The following is a 22,328-nucleotide window of genomic DNA, read 5'->3' as shown; positions in this document are numbered from 1 at the left end:
GCATATTAGACCAGTGCTTCCCAAACTGTAAATAAAGTCCATTCTCATCCCCTGGGGGTTCTTAGTAACATCAACTGGTCTGGGGTAGGCATTTCCAACATACTGCCAGGGCATGGCCAAGCTACACTGGTTCCTGAGCCACACTCTTTGAGTAGTGAGGCATAATCTCCATAGTGTGATGTTCATATTTTAGCATTTTATTAAGTTTTACAGGTTTTCATGCTTGGTATATCTTGTTGGCTAACCCCTAGGCATGTAATAAATACTTAGAAATTTTCCACCGAACATGGTGATACATTATTTTGCTCTTTAAAGGAATAACACTTCAGTTACCTATAATTTACTAAAGCAGAACATTTTACTCCTTGATGAATCCATAAAAATACAGCACAACTGTATTCTTACAGTATGTACAAAATCTTATTTTATCCTTTTATTTTCACAGGGCAATGCATAATTAGGTTGTTTTTAAATGAGATATTATGTAAAATTGATAGCAATAATTGTCACACACCTCTATTGTCATTGTAGGGTTTTTCTCTTTCTCTGATACTTTTTTATGTGTGTTTATTCAACATTTATCAATAAGAATGTTAGTGCATTCACTAAGAGCCAAGCACTGACACATCCTGATATGCTTCCATCTAGGACTTTTAGCTGCTTAAAAACATTTAACATGTTTCTTTTCCTCCAGCAAACTCTTAAAAAAAAAAAAATGAAACTCTTTCCTTCAATGAGATTATTTCAGAAGTTGCCAGTCATCTTGGAACCCAAACTCAGTAATAAGCAACTGTGGCACCACAAGTGGAAACCTTTTGATGATGGGCCCAGTGGTTTCATGGAATACACGGTTTACTGCTATAACCCAAGAGACTCCAGTTGAGACAGTCTGGCTCATTCAGACACATGCATCCGCAACTATGAACAGGAGTAATGCCTGGACCCATACCCAGTTCTCTTATTGACTATATCTTTGCCAAAGGACTACTGACTAGTTTTAATGGGGCCAAGAACACAAATATGTATATTTTTCTTATAAAGAAACATTTTAATTCTATTCCCCTTTATGTAATAAAGGCTTCTTGAAAAACATGAAAGGTTTGGGGAGCAAATGCTTAGGAGGTTTTCTGACATTAAACCACCTTGTTCGTTCGTTCATTCATTCATTTTTGAGATGGAATCTCTCACTCTGTCACCCAGGCTGGAGTGCAGTGGCGTGATCTCAGCGCACTGCAACCTCCACCTCCCAGGTTCAAGCGATTCTCCTGCCTCAGCCTCCTCACCCTGTTCTTTAAAAATAATCATATTCTATGAACATGTGTCTGCTGGTATAGCAGAAAGAGAAGGATTAATCAATAAAGTCCTAGAAGGTGAACTCGGAGGAACACAATTTTATGAAGACTCACAGTTTAAGACAAAGCTAAAACATTTATATGTGGTGATGATTAAAACAAGAACAACAGACTTTAAGGGGAATGGGCTTCTGAAGGTTATTATAATACAAAAAGTACGGAAGGTCCTACTTTGTATAAAAACTGTGATGTAAAATTTCTGGTATAGTTTAAAAAGAAAAGAAAGAAAAGGCCCCAGAGAAAAACAAGTATTTTCACGCAGCTTTTTTTTTTAATTTTTTTTGAGACTGAATCTCACTCTATCGCCCAGGCTGGAGTGCAGTGGCGCGATCTCAGCTCACTGCAACCTCTGCCTCCTGGGTTCAAGAGATTCTCCTGCCTCAGCCTCCCTAGTAGCTGGGATTACAGGTGCCCGCCACCATGCCCGGATAATTTTTGTATTTTTAGTAGAGACAGGGTTTCACTATGTTGGCAAGGCTGGTCTCGAACTCCTGATCTCCGGTGATTTGCCCACCTCGGCCTCCCAAAGTGCTGGGATTACAGGCATGAGCCACCACGCATGGCCTGCGCAGTATTTCTTAATGTAAAATTGTGTGATGCTTATATCATTAAAATCAACTTATTTATTTTATCTTTTGGCTTTCAGGTGGAATTTTAGAAAATACCTAGCAAGTGAATAGTTCTGAAAATGCTTCCTCTTAAGTTCTTTGGTATAATTTGGTCATTTTGATAGTAATCAACCCATTAAGTAGGTACTTTAACACCCTCATATCAATTAAAATGGAATGTGGAGTACAGATATTTACAAAACCATGACTGAGGAATAAATTATATTTTTGACCTCATGGAAAACAGAACTCTAAAATTTTACTTATGTTTCTGTGGCAAAGATAGCCATACTGCCTACGAAGACATCTCTAACTTTATATTAAAGAAATGTTCTACAAAACATCTCTTTCTGATTATTAGAAGTAACTGTCCTATATACTTTTTTAAAGTAGAAGAGGCAAGTTTCAACTTGAAAAAAGAATAATTTTGAATTTCATAAAATTATACTCTTTCATGCCTTCTGATTCAGTAAGTTAAGTGTCAACATCTAGAATTTAATGTCAGTTTGCAGACTGTTAAGGATTATTCTTCTATTTCAGGAACAGCTAATTTTCCTCTTGAAGCATTTTCTCTATTTCCTTATCCCAGTTTTCATCTCGTTTTTCAGATTCTGTCACCACTTCATATTCTTGAAGTTCCTGCTGCAGTTCTTTTTCCCAATCTGCAGAATCCTCTAAAAGAAACAAAGGAGAAGAAAAAGATTCTCTCTGAATTCATAATGCTGGTGTTCACAATTCGGTCCATCTCAATTACCTACCAAAGTCCTAGCTGCTGTAATTTTTAGTATCTCAGGCTTCACTACTATGTGTGCTCAGAAAAACTCAGTAAATTTTAACAGTGACCAAGGATAAATATGATTAGAAAGATAAATCTGTTAATGTAGACGCAAAGGCATCAGATGTCATCAATATATTTTGGGTGTTATTTTGCTTTCCCTATGCCTCTGCTTTTCCTTTTATTTAAACGGGTAATTGATAATTAATACTTGGTTGCAAGTTAATTTTTACCACTACCAATGATGATGATGGTAGCAAAAGCAGCTAATGTTTATTGAGCACTTACTGAGCTGGGCACTGGCCCAACTGCTTTCTATGTATCACGCTTTTCACCCTTGGAACAGTCCAGGGACAACGTATTACTATTTGCCACATCTTATAGATAGGGAAATGGAGACTTAGGAGAGGTTAAGCAACTTGTCCAAGATCACACACCGTTTGACAGCGATAGATATAAGGAAAGAACCACATCTGCAGGCTCCACAGTCTATGCTTAACCACTATACAGACAAAGAGCTGTCTCCTTAAGAGTGGAGACAGACACCGGGGTCTGAAGTCAGCCTGGACTTTCTCATAGTGTTCTGACTGGAGCTCTCACACTGGTCTTCCGCGTTGAGATTTAGAGCTGCAACTTTCTACATGAACACTCAATATACCTCTGTGTGTGTAGGATAATGAATCTGCTATGTAATGTTATAAAATGGTGAGAAAACAAACTGGCTATTTAAAAAGTAAAGCTAAGATTCATTTTTGTCTCTCTTTTTTGTTTTTTGAGACAGAGTCTCACTCTGTCGCCCAGGCTGGAGTGCAATGGTGTGGTCTCGGCTCACTGCAACCTCTGCCTCCCGGGTTCAAGCAATTCTCCTGCCTCAGCCTCCCAAGTAGCTGGGATTACAGGTGCCCGCCACCACACCTGGCTAATTTTTGTATTTATGGATTTTTTTTTGAGACGGAGTCTTGCTCTGTTGCCCAGGCTGGAGTGCAGTGGCATGATCTCGGGTCACTGCAAGCTCCGCTTCCTGGGTTCATGCCATTCTCCTGCCTCAGCCTCCCGAGTAGCTGGGACTACAGGCACCCGCCACCACGCCAGGCTAATTTTTTTTTTTGTATTTTTAGTAGAGACGGGGTTTCACCATGTTAGCCAGGATGGTCTCGATCTCCTGACCTCGTGATCCGCCTGCCTCAGCCTCCCAAAGTGCTGGGATTACAGACATGAGCCACCGCGCCCAGCCTGTCTTTAAAAATAAACCTTAAACTTAGCTATAGAGAAAACAAAAATGAAATGCTTTAATCGTTCTACAGCAGCAACCTCAAAGGAAAAGACACCCTGTGTTGTGCAGGAAGCCACCAATTTCACAAATATTTATTAGGGTGCTTACTGAGTGCTAAGTTCCACATTAGGTACTGTAGGGGAACAGAAAGACAATGTGTAACTGCCCTTGGGGAGCTTACAATTTAGTCCTGGAGCCAAGGCATATAATATATAAAAGACTATTGGGGCCAGGCATGTTGGCTCATGCCTGTAATCCCAGCACCTTGGGAGGCCAAGGCAGACAGATCACCTGAGGCCAGGAGTTCGAGACCAGCCTGCCAACATAGCGATACAAAACATACAAAAATTAGCCAGGTGTGGTGGTGCGTGCCTGTAGTCCCAGCTACCTGGGAGGCTGAGGCAGGAGAATCGCTTGAATCCAGGAGGTGGAGGTTGTAGTGAGCCGTGACTGCACCACTGTACTCCAGCCTGGGCAACAGGGTGAGACTCCACCTCAAAAAAAAAGACTGTTGGGGTGGTGGCACATACCTATAATACTAGCAGTTAGAGACACTGAGGTGGCAGGATTGCTTGAGCCCAAGAGTTCGAGATCAGCCTGGGCAATCTGACAAGACCCCACCTCTACAAAAAATTTTAAAAATTAGCCTGGTGTGGTGGCACACGTCTGTAGTCCCAGCTACACTGGAGCCTGAGGTGGGTGGATGGTGTGAGCCTAGGAGTTTGAGGCTGCAGTGAGCTATGACGGTACTATTGCACTTCAGCCTGGGTGACAGAATGAGACCCTATCTCAAAAAGAAAACTGGTTTTTAAAAGCAGCCTGCTCCTTCCCAGAGCAATGCTCTTTTGGCATGCAGCAGCTGGGAAAAGAATCCTCCATGTACATGTCTACAGTCAAGCAGAATGCCAGCTTTTAGAAATTTATTATTATTATTATTACATTATTATTATTTTGAGATGAAGTCTTGCTCTGTCACCCAGGCTGGAGTGCAGTGGCGTGATCTCGGCTCACTGCAACATCCGCCTCCCGGGTTCAAGTGATTGTCCTGCCTCAGCTTCCTCCCGAGTAGCTGGAATTATAGACGTGAGCCACTGCACCAGGGCCAAAAATTTATTATTTATTTATTTATTTATTTATTTATTTTTGAGGCGGAGTCTCGCTCTGTCGCCCAGGCTGGAGTGCAGTGATGCGATCTCGGCTCACTGCAAGCTCCGCCTCCCAGGTTCATGCCATTCTCCTGCCTCAGCCTCCCGAGTAGCTGGGACTACAGGCGCCCACCACCACGCCTGGCTAATTTTTTGTATTTTTAGTAGAGACGGGGTTTCACCGTGTTAGCCAGGATGGTCTCGATCTCCTGACCTCGTCATCTGCCCGCCTCGGCCTCCCAAAGTGCTGGGATTACAGGCGTGAGCCACCGCCTCTGGTGAGAATCAATTTTGATGCAAAATTTACAACACATTTTTGTGCACTGGCTTCAGAATAACAATTTTCTACAATTAGCTTTGGAATTAGGGAGATGAATATTTTCTTTGCTTTGATTTGTTTTGTTTTTTACCTTCCAGTACGGCTGTCTCCTCTTGCTTTTTGTCAAGCACTAGTTGCTCCATTTCTTTCCTTAGATCTTCCTGATTTAGGTTACATGCATCGAAGGCATCACTGACAAACTCAGAAACACCTGGGCTAGTAGAAATTTCTTCCTCATCCTGAAATGCACAAATGAGCTCTTGAAATGGTTTGCTAAGTGACATTTGTGTTATTCTGGTTTGCTATTGTCTCACAATTTAATGCCGTGCTATTTTTATTTCTTTTCTCTGCGAGCTGTAAGACAATGAGCACTGCTCTCCAACCTTCTAACTTGCAGTTGCTTGGTAACTACATGAGTTACCACCTGAGGCTATTATTCTCCTTCACAGTTTGAATCACTCCAACCGTTCTCTCCAACCCCTGATGAGCACATCTAGAATTACATATGCCAGTAAATCGTCCTCAAGTCTCAGCCGTAGTTCCTTGACTATTCAAGTACCAGATGCTGCTTCTTCCAAACCCATATCCATACATAGTTTTAAATGGTATCAGAAAGAGTTAACACAGTTACTTTATTTCCAGATATGAACTACTAGGTACAATGTAAAACTGGATTACCTCTTGAGTTTTAAGCTGAGATTTGATTACAACGGGTGGCGTTTTGGGCCGTACTGCCTCTAAGAAGTGAGAATAAGAGAGACAATAATTGCTTGGTTCAGTTCTGAATACATGTTATAATCACAGTAAAATATCCACAAGTATTATGATACTAAATAATTTTCAGAAATGAATTTTTTTGTTATGCTCTCAGCTTTTCTTAAGTTATAAGAAACAGCCATGGTGAAACCATCTCAACCTCTTACTTTGGGGATATTTTTATCTATCTATCTACCTACCTATCTATTCATTTATTTATTTTTAGACATGGGGTGTCACTATGTTGCCCAGGCTGGACTTGAACTTCTGGGCTCAAGTGATCCTCCTGCCTCAGCCTCCTCGGGATATTTTTAACATGTCATCATATTCAATACATATCCTTATATAAAATTTCCAGCAGGAAATAATTTTTAACTACAGTGTTAGCAAAATTCATTGAAGAATAGTTCTGTACTTTTTTAGAATAATGAGAATTAAGTTATTTATCAAGTTTGCCTGCTGATATGAGTGCTTGAAAAAGGCAGTCTTTATGGAATACTGTCATAAGTCCATTTTGTTAAACAAGGCAGTATTTGGCAAAATGGCATTTTCCAACAAAATTAACATAAATGCTAAAGAATGACAGACAATTGGCATGCATGTTAACATTGATATACAAAATGACAAATTTTCCCGCGTAGAGCAACTTCACTCCATTTCCCTGACACTAACAGCAGTGTCAGATCCTGTCCTAGTATTCTGTATAACCTGTACCTCAGGACATGCTGTTTTGCTTAATCATTTAAAATTCCGTGAATTAAATCACCCCGCTTCTTGTGGGATAAATGTCCAGTTGTAATGAGTACCTACTATACACAGCAGGTACTCACTAAAAATTTAAAATATGACACAAAATGTGTTTCTTATTTTAATTATTACAGATTTCAAACAGCTGCCCTTATTATAAAACACATTCCCACAACCAGGGGTAAGTTAGTGTCACAATGAGTCCAATGTTCATCAGTGCCTAGCTCAGAACTAGATAGATCCTTGTAACTTGGGAGTGGAATGGAGCTTTGTTCTGCTCTACAGACTACACACACTGGAGAAACATCAGGTTGAAACAAACAAAAAGGAGGCGGACTGAATCAGGGTGGAGGACAGAAGTATAAAGAATCACATGGTTAAGGGCCAAAAATGAGAGGTGGGGAAGATGATGGATGTTTGAGAGAGAAATAAAAAGAAAAAAAAAAACTCGCCAGGCACAGTGGCTCATGCCTGTAGTCCCAGCTACTTGGGAAGCTGAGGCAGGAGGATCGCTTGAGTCTAGGAGTTTGAGGACAGCCTGGGCAACATAGTGAGACCCGTGCTAAAAAAAAAACAAAAATAAAAACAAGGAATGAGAAAGGAGATAAGCAAAGTAAAGGAAAGCTTGGGGAAGACATGTGTGAGTTGGGTGAGAGAGAAGGCAGTAGGAGAAAAATGAAGATTTCCTCTGGGAGGAAAAGAATTTTTCCCTAAGGCAATGACATTTCTGGTATGTATAAGAGGTCAAGCTCATTTGAGTCTCTAAGAACAACTTCTTCTGTAGAGTGCTGTCTTCTACCCAGAATGTACCTGCCAGCGGCAAATCTTGCTCTCTGCCATTGCTCTTCTCCTCCTTCCCTGCGGCCTGCTGTTGGGCAGCCAGGGCCGTGAGCTGGGCTGACTGCTTAATCAGGGAGACGCGGTAAAAGTAGTTCCTCCAGAACACTTCTTCCTTCACACTTTTAAAGAAAGGCAAATTAGAACAGTGGAAAAAGGCAAAGTTAAAAATGAATAAAAAGCAGACAGACAAGAACACATTTGAGAACGCACACAGACAAGTGCACGCAGGGGTTATTTGTTGTAGAGGGGACTGGAGTAGATGATTTGCAAGAGCACTTTCAAAGCTGAGTGAGGTTCAGAGGGGGTTCATATTGGCTTTAACAATTTTTTTTTTTTTGACACGGAGTCTTGCTCTGTTGCCCAGGTTGGAGTGCAGTGGTGTGATCTCAGCTCACTGCAACCTCTGCCTCCTGGGTTCCAGCAATTCTCTTGCCTCAGCCTCCCGAGTAGCTGGGATTACAGATGCCCGCCACCATGCACAGCTAATTTTTGTATTTTTAGTAGAGACGGGGTTTCACCATGTTGGCCTGGCTGGTCTCAAACTCCTGACCTCATGATCTGCCCGCCTCGGCCTCCCAAAGTGCTGGGATTACAGGCGTGAGCCACCGCACCCAGCCCGTATTCACTTTAGAACTGAAAGCTAACAACAGGATAAACCTAACAGCTATCTTCCCGGTAGCAGCAAAATACAAGTTACAGAATACCAATGAAACCTCAGCATTTCTTGGTATCTTAATGATACCAATACTGCTCTCAGTAGAAGAAAACATGGCATTGTTGTGAAACTAGCATAATCAACCTGGGAAACCAGAAGCAGAGCCAGGACTCCACCAATCACTTGCTGTTTCTCAAGAGGATTAAATGCCTTCTAGCAGTGAGAAGCAAGCATTGTGGCTGTTGTTCCTTATGAAAGAGAATGTTTGGCAGCTTGCTAATAACTAGTAACCAGTAAGAGTTAGCAATGGGGTGGGAAATGCTTGATAAAAAGACTGAAGTGCAGTTCAACCTGAAAACTCTTGGTGGTTCTCAAACCTGGCTACCTATTAGAATCACCTGGTGTGATGTGTTGGTGCCCAAGTGGGTAAGTGTCCACACAGGGGGGTGGCCTGGAATGGAGAGTGAGAACCAAGCAGGGAGAGAAGGGTGTTTGAGCAGAGGAGTGAGTGGCAGCAAAAATGACAGATCAGCCACATGCATGGGGAATAAGTAAAAATATTAAAGATAGTAGAAATCAGGTTTCTCACCATCAGAGAGGAGAGTTACAAACATGAAAAGGGAAACAATGAAAATGACCCCCGTCATGAGGTAGCACTGTGAACACATGGTTTTCATTCCACACAGAAATGAGCACACACACATTCCCTGGCTGTGTCCACTGACAGCATGCAGAGCAATGGCACCCCAATGGCAATGAGCACACCTAGCATCCAGATCTTGCTTTCTAAATACCAAGATTTAGACTTTCCACTAAAAGGATCCAGAGCTCCGTGGGGAAATGGCTGATTCCAGGGTTAGAGCAGAGGAAGAACACTATCTTGTGCCAGAAAGCAAGGAAACGTGTGAAGAAATGATGGGGACAAGTTAGAAAGACACAAGTCAGCTTGAATAGTCTCCCACTGGCCAAATTGGTAATTATTATTATTATTATTTTTGAGACAGGGTCTCACTCTGTCATCCAGGCTGGAGTGCAGTGGCGTGAACATGGCTCACTGTAGCCTTGATCTCACCAGCCCAGGTGATGCTTCTGCCTCAGCCTCCCAGGTAGCTGAGACTACAGGCACATGCCACCATGCCTTGCTAATTTTTTTGTTTTGTTTTTTTTTTTGAGATGGAGTCTCACTCTGTCACCCAGGCTGGAGTGCAGTGGCGTGATCTTGGCTCACTGCAATTTCCGCCTCCCAGGTTCAAGCAATTCTCCTGCCTCAGCCTCCTGAGTAGCTGGGATCACAGGCGCCCACCACCACGTCCGGCTATGCCTGGCTAATTTTTTTTAGAGATGAGGTTTCACCATGTTGCCCAGGTTAGTCTTGAACTCCTGGGCTCAAGTGATCCTCCCAACTAGGCCTCCCAAAGTGCTGGGATTACAGGTGTAAGCCACCATGCCTGGCCTCAAATTGGTGACAATTTGAGCATCAAAATTACAGACCACTGCATGAGTCTGTACAAATATAAATACATGGAAAGTCTGATGAATAGAATATCCACAGTATCAAAGCACATCCCAGCAAAATACTAATTACATTCAAAGAGGAAAAGAGTAACTTTACAGTCAAGAAACCTGGCAAACACCACCTGCATCAAATGACCCAAGTATGAACAGTAATGGGACAAATGGCTGCATGTGCCACCAGACAGCATGCAACAGACAGAAGGAGACTGATGAGACATGAAAACCAAATGTAACCTGTGAGTGTGAACTGGGCTCTTTTGCTAAAAAGGACATTATTGGGATGGATGGAAAAACCTCAATAGGGTCTGAGAGTGAGATGGTAATAATGTATAAATGATCATTTCCTGATTTGGATGGGCGCACTGCGGTCATGTAGGAGAATGTCTGTAAAACACTACAGCATTTGGGAGTGATGCAACATTAGGTTTCAAGTGATTTGGAGAAAAGTTCTTTATGTTGTACCTCCAATTTTTCCGTAAGTTTGTGTTTCAAAATAATAATAATAATAATAATAATCCATTGATAACTGTGCTCGCTTCAGAGAAATTACATAAAAATCTTGAGGGTTGAATACAAAAAACAAAACTAAATAAAAGCAAAACGGGCCAGGCATGGTGGCCTACGTCTGTAATCCCAGTGCTTTGGGAGGCCAAGGCAGGAGGAATGCAAGGTCAGGAGTTTGAGACCAGCCTGGGCAATATGGTGAAATTGCATCTCTGCAAAAAATACAAAAATTAGCCGATGTGGTGGCATGTGCCAGTAGTCCCAGCTACTTGAGAGGCTGAGGCAGGAGAATTGCTTGAACCCAGCAGGTGGAAGGTGCGGTGAGGCAAGATCGCACCACTGCACTAAGCCTGGGCGACAGTAAGACTTTGTCTCAAAAAAAAAAAAAGGCCGGGTGCAGTGGCTCATGCCTGTAATCCCAGCACTTTGGGAAGCCAAGGTGGGCAGATCACCTGAGGTCAGGAGTTCAAGACCAGCCTGGCCAACATGGTGAAACCCCGTCTCTATGAAAAATACAAAAATTAGCTGGGTATAGCGCATGCTTGTAGTCCCAGCTACGCAGGAGACTGAGGCAGGAGAATCGCTTGAACCCAGGAGGCAGAGGTTGCAGTGAGCCAAGATTGTGCCATTGCACTCCAGCCTGGGCGACAATAGCAAAACTCCGTATCAAAAAAAAAAAAAAAAAAGAAAAGAAAAAAACATTAAAAAAACACATACACATGCACACAAACATGTACACACCCAAGGAATGGCTTTGGTGACCTGCAGGGTGTGTGAAATTGTATTTTTGTTTGTTTTTGCCTGGAAGAGTGGCTCATTTTATGTTCTAATTTTTATTGTTGTTGTTTTTTTTTTTGGCAAGTAGAAATGACAAAGGGTGGGAGAATGCCTCTTTATCCCCCCCGCCCCCCCCCCTTTTTTTTTTTTTGAGACAGAGTCTCGCTCTGTCACCCAGGCTGGAGTGCAGTGGCATGACCTTGATCTTGGCTCACTGCAAACTCCATCTCCTGGGTTCAAGCAATTCTCCTGCCTCAGCCTCCTGAGTAGCTGGGACTACAGGCACGTGCTACCATGCCCGGCTAATTTTGTATTTTTAGTAGAGACGGGGTTTCACTGTGTTAGCCAGGATGGTCTAGATCTCCTGACCTCGTGATCTGCCCGCCTCGGCCTCCCAAAGTGCTGGGATTACAGGCGTGAGCCACCACGCCCAGTCTATCCCCTGTTTTTTAGAAGGGATGCAAGGTTCTTAGAATGGGGGGAAAATTGAGAAGAAAGCCTGACAGAAAAAGACTTTGAAAGAACAGAATACGATCAGTGAGTGCTAGGTGCGGTGGCTCATGCCTGTAATCCCAGCACTTTGGGAGGCTAAGGCGGGCGGATTACCTGAGGTCAGGAGTTCGAGACCAGCCTGGGCAACATGGTGAAACCCCGTCTCTACTAAAAATACAAAATTAGCCGGGCATGGTGGTGCACACCTGTAATCGCAGCTACTTGGGAGGCTAATGCAGGAGAATCGCTTGAACTGGGGAGGCAGATGTTGCAGTGAGTCAAGATGGCGCCATCGCACTCCAGCCTGGGTGACAGAGTGAGACTCTGTCTCAAAAAAAAAAAAAAATCAGTGAGAACTAGCAGAGAACAATGAGACTCAGGCTTGTGAATCTGGACAGAGCTTATCTTACATGAGGCATCAGAATGCACAGTTGTCACACCTGTGAATGGAGAAGCTAGGCCTGGAAGCTAGCATGTAAGTGATAGAGGCAAAATGCACGATTACCTATACAAGCGAGTACAGGTAACAAGATGGAATTTGCTGCCAGACACAGCCCCACTTTTATTAATGCCACCAACATTTACCAGTGGAATTATGGTGCCATGTGCATCAGGCACTATGCTGGGTGCCGGGGGAATAAGACAAGTTGTCTGCCATCATAGATGGTCACAGGAATAATAACCTCTCACTTGTTAAGTTCTTACTACATGCCAAGCAGCATTTCCCAAACTCATGTGGCCACACAACTGTTGTAACATTTCTTGGAAGTAGTTCAGCAAGAGGGATATTGGGCTTCATAGCAATTCATAAGGGATTATAGTTGACCACGAGTTTAGCTGAGCAAACCACAGTATGCTACAGCTGCTAAAAGAGCTCATGAAATCTTAGGCTGCATCAAAAACATACAAGATATGCTATGGTGTGCTTTCTGCAATTAAGACAACGCATTATATTCACTACTGAGGACTCACTTCAACGATGACATTGACAAACCAAAGGGTATTTACAGGCAAAACACCTGGATGGTGAGGGATTATAGAGACTAAGACATTTGGGGGAACTAAGAACTGGGCCTGTTTGTCCTGATAAGTTCCAGGGTCTCAAGCCATAACACTCGAGCCAAACAAAAGTGAAATGAGCCTTCCCATGAGGTAGTGGGCTGCCTAAATATCTTTGAAATCACTTTTTTTTTGAGATGGAGTCTCCCTCTGTCACCCAGGCTGGAGTGCAGTGGCACAATCTCGGCTCACTGTAACCTCCGCCTCCTGTGTTCAAGTGATTCTGCCTCAGCCTCCCGAGTAGCTGGGATTACAAGCACACGCCACCACGCCCGGCTAATTTTTGTATTTTTAGTAGACACGGGGTTTCACCAGGTTGGCCAGGCTGGTCTCGAACTCCTGACCTCAGGTGATCCGCCCGCCTCGGCCTCCAAAAGTGATGGGATTACAGGTGTGAGCCATCGCGCTCCGCTTCAGCAAGCATTTCTAACAGATAAGGACTTATAAATAAAAACTATAATTTCTAAGTAATCCTCAACAAAATTAGTAGAAGGAAACTGGAGTCATATTGAAATATTTGATTGGCAGGTTGCCCTGTGACAAATTAGAAACACTAATTGCCAAATACCAATTCTCAGACGGTTTCAAAAAATCTAAAATTACTGTCAACAGTGAGAGGGGGCGGTCCACAATTGTAAAGAACCAAAACTGTGGACAGCTACATGCCTGCTATGAGCACCCCAGGCCACAGGCCTCAGGCTCCAGCCACTCAGGGCCTCTTGCTGGTCTTGAGAGCCACAGCAGGAGCCAAGCATGTGGCTCAGGGTGATTCAAAAGGTCTTCAAGTTGATGGAGGCTGCAAGTGTAAAGGGCACCTGCACCCCGGAGCTTGGGTACCCTTCCCTCAGAGTCAGTTACTCAGAACAGGTACAGCCTCAAATTCTGAGGGAAGAGCTTGAAACACACACACACACAAGCACATACGCATACAAATTATATATACAAACTCTTCAAAATTCAATTCTACCAGGAGCGTGGGTGGCTCTCGTCTATAACCTCAGCAACTTGAGAGGCTGAGGCAGGAAGACTGCTTCAGGCCAGGAGTTCAAAACCAGCCTGGGCAACATAGCAAGACCCTATCTCTAAAAAAGTTAAAAACAGTATTAGGCAGGCGTAGCGGCACAGGCCTCTGAGCTACTTGGGAAGCCGAGACAGGAAAATCACTTGAGTCCAGGAGGTCAAGGCTACAGCAAGCTATTGTGCCACTGCATTCCAGAGATCCTGTCTCTAAAAAATAATTTTTAAAATAAAAAAGTCAATTCCTATGATTTTGTGAACATATGTAGTAAAAAACAGATTAGATGGTACATTTTAAAAATATCCTTAACTAGGCTGGGTGCGGTGGCCTGTAATCTCAGCACTTTGGGAGGCCAAGGAGGGCAGATCACCTGAGGTCAGGAGTTCAAGACCAGCCTGGCCAACATGGCGAAACCCTGTCTCTACTAAAAATACAAAAAATAGCCAGGCGTGGTGGCATGCGTCTGTAATCCCAGCTACTCGGGAGGCTGAGGCAGGAGAATCGCTTGAACCTGGGAGGTGGGGAGGTGGTTACGATGAGCCGAGATCAAGCCATTGCACTCCAGCCTGGGTGACAAGAGTGAAACTCCGTCTCCAAAACAAAACACCTTAACTAAAAATATCCTTAACCACAGCTATTTTAGACAAAGTCTAGCTGGGCGCGGTGGCTCATGCCTGTAATCCCAGCACTTTGGGAGGCCGAGGTGGGTGGATCACCTGAGGTCAGGAGTTCGAGACCAGCCTGGCCAATCTGGTGAAACTCCGTCTCTACTAAAAATACAAAATTAGCCGGGTGTGGTGGCGGGCGCCTGTAATCCCAGCTACTCAGGAAGCTGAGGCAGCAGAATCACTTGAACCCAGGAGGCGGAGGTTGCAGTAAGCCGAGATCACGTAATTGCACTCCAGCCTGGGCGACAGAGTGAGATTCCATCTCAAAAAAAAAAAAAAAAAAAAAAAAAAAAAAGAAAGAAAGAAAGAAAAAAGACAAAGTCTAAAGATGAAATTTGTAATGAGATTTTTTTTTTTTTTTTTTGCCATAAAACATACTTTTCTTATGGGAGGGTTGGGGAGGGCTCTAGAAATTTACCACTAATATGTTAATAATTATGGAGGGAAGAGTTTCACTACAAAGAAAAAAAGATTCCATATAACTTTTATTCTGAGTCTGGAAGAACACTTCCAGAGTGGTGTTTTCACAGACAGAAAACCTGTGCTGCTGTGTGAACCAAAAGGCTAGCAAATATTTGTTAAAACCGCTCTGTGGCTGGGTAAGCATAGCAAAACAAACATGTGTTCATCTGTGCTCCCTCTGAAGATGCCAGGAAAGTAACAGAAAAGGAATTACATATGTAAAAACACAAGGACAAAGAGAATGAGAGAGGAGAGGACAGTGGAAGCTGTCAAGGGCAGTCAAGTGGAAAGCTGTCAAGTGGAAATGTCAAGGGCAGACAGTAATCTTTTTTTTTTTTTTTTTTTTTTTGGAGACAGAGTCTTACTCTGTCGCCCAGGTTGGAGTGCAAATGGCACGATCTCGGCACACCGCAACCTCCGTCTGCCGGGTTCAAGCAATTCTCCTGCCTCAGCCTCCCGAGTAGCTGAGATTACAGGCATGTGCAACCACACCAGGCTATTTTTTTGTATTTTTTTTTTTAAGTAGAAACAGGGTTTCACTATTTGCCCAGGCTGGTCTCGAACTCCTGAGCTCAGACAATCTGCCTGCCTTGGCCTTCCAAAGTCCTGGAATTACAGGCATGAGCAACCGCACCCGGCCTAGGCAAACAGCAGTCTACTTTGTTGACCAGAGAAAACTGTACTGAGTTGTCTGCAGCAAGGGTGGAAGCCCAGAGAGCCCCTGGGCCTCCCATCTTGCCCTGCCCTGCTCTGCCCATGTGGGGAGGGGAGCCAAGCTGCTCCACACTCAGGGACCAGTGGCACAGTTGAGACTGGGGGTGTGACATCAAGGTCAAGCCACAGGGGTCAAGGGATAGTCTGCCTATCAACTGGCTCTTCCCATTGTCTTGCCTGCAGCCAGGCAGGAGGCCAAGGAGTCCTCTGCGGGCAAGCTACCTTCCCACAGCTACTGAGCCTCTCCAGGCCAAAAGGCTTGTCCCCACATTCAGTGGCCATGTACCCTTTCAGTATGGCACTGCTAATGCGAAGGGACAGGTAAGGAGAGCCTGCCACATAAACGACAGATCCCCAAACAAACACAAGAGTCCCGAGGGAGGGAACAGCATAAAAAAAGGAGTCTGTCTTTTATTTGAGACAGGGTCTCACTCTGTTGCCCAGGCTGGAATGCCAGTGGCGTGATCATGGCTCATTGCAGTGTCGACCTCCCAGGCTCAGGTGATCCTCCCGCCTCAGCTTCCTGAGTAGCTAGGACTAAAGGTGCACACCACTACGCCCGGCTAATTCTTGATTTCTTTGTAAAGATGGTGGTCTTGCTATGTTGCCCAGGCTGGTCTCGAACTCGGCCTCACGTGATCCTCCCACCTCAGCTTCCTGAGTAGCTGGGACTAAAGGTGCACACCACCACGCCCAGCTAATTCTCGGTTTCTTTGTAAAGATGGTGGTCTTGCTATGTTGCCCAGGCTGGTCTCGAACTCAGCCTCACGTGATCCTCCCACCTCAGCCTCCCAAAGTGTTGAGATTACAGGCATTGGCCACTGCACCCAGCTGAAAAAGGAGTCTTTTGAGAGAACTGTAACTAATATACTCAGGGAACAGTAAGATACTGCACCCATATGACAAGGTTAAGAGAAAGGGAACACTGACAGAATAAGAAGGAACGCTGACTCCAAACATGCGACAGCTTCAATACAAGGGACTGGACTGGAGAAGGCACGGAAGAGCTTGAGACAGAACACCCAAGGGAGGCAGCAGCGGGGAAGGTGGCCACTGCTGGCCGCACCACCAAGGCAGGCTTCCAGAATGCATCATGCATGCGCTGGAGCCTACAGGACAAGCTGAGATTTGTGGAGCCCAGAGGAGCTGTTGGAGGAAAAGCCTTAGCAAAGAGAACAGGAACACTGCCACTGGAGGGCAGAGCCTGAATGGAAAACGCAGTCAGCTTGGAAAAAAGATCCCGATGAGCCTCAGAGACCAGAATGTGATTCAGGGTGATGCAGCATGTTTGTGGTTTCTGTAGGGAAATGTGTTCTACCTTGTAACTGGGATAGAAAAGCACATTTCATCTCTACCCTGTATTTCCTGCCAAGTCAGACCTTGGTTTTGATTCCAGGGTGCCCTGACCAGGGGAGCTGCCAAAGGGCTGTGGAGCCTGCTTTTATGAACAAATAGAGACCCTTTTGGCCCCTTCCATCATTATGTGCTGATACTGAGCACATAATGGAGGCCACGAGGAAACGCTGGAGAATACTCTGCTTACAGTTTAGGAACGAGGGCAAATCTCATCTTGCTTAGCAGTTCATCCTCCTGGAGCATGACCAGGGCCACGGGGTACATCTGATCAAAGTCGAAATTAAATTGCACGCCGGCCGGAGGGTCACGAAGGAAATTCCTCTTGTCCTTTGATAAAAACAGAAAAAAACACAGGGTATTCCACAAAATGTGATTAATATATAACAATTTTTTTTTTTTTGAGACGGGCTGTCGCCCAGGCTAGAGTGCAGTGGCGCAATCTCGGCTCACTGCAACCTCCACCTCCTGGGTTCAAGCAATTCTCCTGCCTCAGCTTCCCGAGTAGCTGGGATTATAGGCATCTACCACTGCGCCTGGCTAATTTTTGTATTTTTAGTAGAGATGGGGTTTCACCATCTTGGCCAGGCTGGTCTCAAACTCCTGACCTCGTGATCCACCTGCCTCGGCTTCCCAAAGTGCTGGGATTACAGGGGTGAGCCAATGCGCCCACTCTTTTTTTTTTTAATTTTATTTTTGTTTTGAGATGGAGTCTTGCTCTGTCGCCCAGGCTATAGTGCAGTGGTGCAATCTCAGCTCACTGCAACCTCTGCCCCCTGGGTTCAAGCAATTCTCCTGCCTCAGCCTCCCGAGTAGCTGGGATTACAGATGTGTGCTAGCACGCCTGGATAATTTTTGTATTTTTACTAGAGATGGGGTTTCGCCATGCTGGCCAGGCTGGTCTCGAACTCCTGACCTCAAGTGATCCACCCACCTCGGCCTCCCAAAGTGCTGGGATTACAGGTGTGAGCCACTGCACCTGGCCTACTACATAACAATTTATCATAGACTGGAGAAGTATTATATTCTTTCTTTATTTTGAGACAGTCTTGCTGTGTTGACCAGCAGGAGTGCAGTGAGACTCTCAAAAAAAAAAAAAAAAAAAAAAAAAAAAATAGAAGCGGGCAGAGTGTAGTCGGTCATGGCTATAATCCAGCACTTTGGGAAGTTGGGCAAGAGGATCACTTGAGGCCAGGAGTTCAAGACCAGCCTGGGAAACATAGTGAGAACCCATCTCTACAAAAAATTTTAAAAATTAGCTGGGCATGGTGGCTTACGCCTATCGTCCCAGATACTTGGAAGGCTAAGGCCGGAGGATCACTTGAGCCCAGTTCAAGGCTGCAGTGAGCCATAATTATGCCACTGTACTCTATCCTGGATGACCAATTGAGACTGTGTCTCTTAAAACAAAAACAAAACAAAACAAAAAAAATTAAATTAAAAATTTTGGCAGGGCATGGTGGCTCACACCTGTAATCCCAGCACTTTGGGAGGCCAAGGCAGATGGACTGCTTGAGGTCAGGAGCTCGAGACCAGCCTGGCCAACATGGTGAAACCCTGTCTCTACTGAAAACACAAAAATCAGGCTGAGTGTGGTAGCTCACGCCTATAATCCCAGCACTTTGGGAGGCTGAGGTGAGGGTGGATCATGAGATCAGGAGTTCGAGACCAGTCTGGCCAACATGGTGAAACCCCGTCTCTACTCAAAATACAAAAATTAGCAGGGCGTGGTGGCGGGCACCTATAATACCAGCTACTTGGGAGGGTGAGGCAAGAGAATCGCTTGAACCTGGGAGGAGAAGGTTGCAGTGAGCCGAGATCGTGCCACTGCGCTCCAGGCTGGGTGACAGAGCGAGACTTTGTCTCAAAAAAAAACAAAAACAAAAACAAAACACACACAAAAATTAACTGGGCATGGTGGTGCATGCCTGTAGTCCCAGCTACTCAGGAGGCTGAGGCAGGAGAATCATTTGAACCCGGGTGGTGGAGGTTGCAGTGAGCCAAGATTGCACCACTACACTCCAGCCGGGGTGACAGAGCAAGACTCCATCTCAAAAAAAAAAAAAAAAAAAAAAAAAAAAAAAAAAAAAAAAATTTATGTGTACATTTTGTTAATGTACACATCATGTGTTAATGTGTACATTCCTAACATCTCAAAATATTTTAAAAACTGTATAGAAAAATAAATTCTACTAAAGTCATATCAACAGAGATATATCATGACAGGAAGGAAGTATGTTCCATCTGGGGTACCACAAGATACTTACAGCTGATAAGGCCAAAATTTGTTGTTGAATTGTTTCTTCATCGTTAGTGTCAACCCATGGGGGCACAGCTGCTTCTATACAGTTTTTAACGGCAAAGAAGAAAAGAGAAAAAAATAGGTCATGATGGTTACACTGCAGTCTATGGTTTCAAAGCATGAAAGTTTCTGCATGACCACTAAAAGTAGCAATTTACCAATAAGTTCCAAATATGAACATGAACCCTAATAACCAGACTTATTATTATGAATTGTATGCACATATGCATTTGGTAAAAAAAAAAAACTCTACTTGAGGCCAGGCATGGTGGCTCACACCTGTAATCCCAGCACTTTGGGAGGCTGAGGTGGGTGGATTGCTTGAGCCCAGGAGTTGCAGACCAGCTTGGGCAACATGACGAAACCCTCTCTCTAAAAAAAATACAAAAGTTAGCCAGACGTTGTGGTGCATGCCTGTAGTCCCAGCTACTTGGGAGGCTGAGGTGGGAGGATCACCTGAACCCAGGAGTCGAGGCTGTAGTGAGCTGTGATTCCGCCATTGCATTTCAGCCTGGGTGACAGAGTTGAGACCCTGTCTCAGAAAAAAAACAAAAACCAAAAAACTCTACTTAAATGATACAGTGGAGAAACCGGACAACACCTTAATCAGGTGATCAAAATCAACAATGTGGGAGAGATGAACATCATGGCCCTCCAGATGTGGTATCTTGAGGAGGACATCATCACCTATGTAGTATTCTGGCTAAAAATGGACAATCTGAGTCTAGTTATGAGGAAATATCAGATAAAGCCTGAATGAGGAAGAATCTATTTAAAAAAAGGAAGAGAAGTATTCTTCAAAAACATTAATATCATAAAAGACAAAGAAAGGATGTTGGAATGTTCCTGATTAAAGAAGGCTAAGAGACATGACAAAGAATACAATACCTTATCCTCAACTGGATCCTATACTGAGGGGGACAAATGTTATAAAGGATATCACTGGGTCAACTAACAAAATTAACTGATGAACAGTAAAGTATTGCATCAAGGTGAAATTTCCTAATGCCGTTAACTATACTATGATTATGAAAGAGAATATCCCTAATTCTTAGGAAATGTGTACTGAACATTTGTGTACACACAAGGAAAAAAGGGCACACACACAGACAGCAAGAGCTGGAGAGAGGGCGTGAATAAGGCAAACAGAATAAAACTAGAGCAATTTAGGTACTGGTATATGGGTGTTCTCTGTACTATTTTTATTCTTGCAACTTTTCTGTAAATTGAAATTTTTTCCAAATAGAAAAATTTTTAGAAAGTTACTTAAAAAAATGAAAGAAAAATGGGTAAGTATATTTCTGGAGTAAAAAAAAAAGAAAGTTACTGTACTTGATTCATGATAAAAGGTGATGTTGTAAGGCAGGTGATTAGGAATAAAAAGAGGGTTTTCAGGAGCTAAAATAAAAAAAAAGAAAGAAATGGACAAGTTGGAGGCAGTAAACAATAGGGCTGGAATCAAATCCTCAATGAGCCGTTAGAAGCTAAATGCTGGGAATGCCAAGATCTAGCCCACGTTTTTCTGGGGCTCACAAGATAGAGGTGATTAGAATCCAGCACTGTAAGTGCCGTGCCAGCTGACAAATGACAACCCTCTGGAGAGGTGAGAACTACAAGATTTTCTGGTGACCTGGGAGCCCAATCTTGGACTAGGAAGAGGAGGTCAGTGGTGGATGGGGGTGGGGGTGTTTAGAGTGGAAACAAAAACAATGGCAAGCTCGTCTGAAGATCTCTCCCATGTAAGCAGCACGGAGCAGCTAGAGAGCAGAGTGAAGGCTGCAGATCTGCGTGATCGGCACAGAAGACACACAGGCAGGGGGCCCTTAATAGTCTCATTCAGCAACCCACAGCGGCAAGATTAGGATGGGAAGCAGAAGTCACAAAAATGTGGACTAATTCATAAGCCACTCAATCACTCCTGCTGCCTTAACACTAGATTCTAGCCCTACTGGTCTTGCAACACAAAGTGAAAAGGCAAATCTTGCAAAACGCATGGTGCTTCACAAAGTCAAAGTGACATGGGATAGCTGCCTGCATCACCACAAAGCAAACAATAAGGAGGACCTGGCAGTTAGGGCACCTATGCCTGAAGGAAACACAAGGCTGGTGACCCAGCAAGTGCTTTAAAAGAGAATGATTTGATCCCAGCTACTCGGAAGGCTGAAACAGGAGAATTGCTTGAACCCAGGGGGCAGAGGTTGCAGCGAGCTGAGAAGGTGCCACTGCATTCCAGCCTGGGCAACAGAGAGACTCCATTTCAAAAAAAAAAAAAAAAAAAAGAGAGAGAGAGAATGATTTGAAAACCAAAGGGGCAATTAAGGCAGGCCCTTGGAGAGCAAATGCTTTGCTGTCCTGGAATATTTTGGCAGAAATAGTCCCTTTACTATTATGCTCTGAGTCAGAGGGAAGACATATCATATCACGAGCCCATTGAGAGAAAAGTTACATGCATGTGTGGATGGACACAGGGATGGATAGGCAGATGAGCACATGCTTCATTCTTTGGCTTATCCCAAGTCAGCAAATGGTGGCAATTATAATCCAAATTCTATTAATGATAAGATAATCTAAACATATTTGCACATTTTAAAGAAAAAATTAGGGTAAAGCCCCCAAAACATTTTTTCTCGCACACTTTAGTCTCCATTCCAAGTCTCTTCACCTTGGGTAGTCTCTCCTGGTGCTATTTATGCTCAGATAATGAGGCCCTCCTAAGATACTTGTATGAGGAGATGCTCCCCACCCCAAGTTCCTGAAATTATTTTTTTAGAGTGACCAAAACCTCTTGGTTCTCCAACCCCAAGGACACTTCTTAGTTCTCTTCTCTCTAGGCCAGTTTCCTTATCTGGAAAACGGAGGTAACAGTAAGTACTTCATAGAGTTACTGTGATTATGAAGTGAAGAAATGCATGGAACACATTTCCAAGGTGCCCTTCTCATGGTCACTGTGAGTGGACCTCTTGGCCCTGCCTCCCATGGCTGACTGCTCTCCTG

General features: G+C 44.0%; 1 protein-coding gene across 1 annotated transcript in view; it reads right to left on the bottom strand.

Moving 5' to 3' along the window:
- Nucleotides 1-176: 176 nt before the first annotated feature.
- Nucleotides 177-22,328, bottom strand: part of SYAP1 (synapse associated protein 1) — a 41,380-nt gene continuing 19,228 nt past the window's right edge. Inside the window, exons 4-9 of the mRNA XM_054471500.2 lie at nucleotides 19,300-19,373; nucleotides 17,223-17,362; nucleotides 7,786-7,934; nucleotides 6,151-6,209; nucleotides 5,564-5,711; nucleotides 177-2,634 (exon numbers count right to left, since the gene is read on the bottom strand). Coding sequence (XP_054327475.1) covers nucleotides 2,507-2,634; nucleotides 5,564-5,711; nucleotides 6,151-6,209; nucleotides 7,786-7,934; nucleotides 17,223-17,362; nucleotides 19,300-19,373 — 698 coding nt within the window. The 3' untranslated portion in view covers nucleotides 177-2,506. The remainder of the gene's footprint in view (nucleotides 2,635-5,563; nucleotides 5,712-6,150; nucleotides 6,210-7,785; nucleotides 7,935-17,222; nucleotides 17,363-19,299; nucleotides 19,374-22,328) is intronic.

This window comes from Pongo pygmaeus, chromosome X (genome assembly GCF_028885625.2).
Source record: "Pongo pygmaeus isolate AG05252 chromosome X, NHGRI_mPonPyg2-v2.0_pri, whole genome shotgun sequence".
Lineage (NCBI taxonomy): Eukaryota > Metazoa > Chordata > Mammalia > Primates > Hominidae > Pongo > Pongo pygmaeus.
This window is presented reverse-complemented; position numbering and strand designations above follow the sequence as displayed.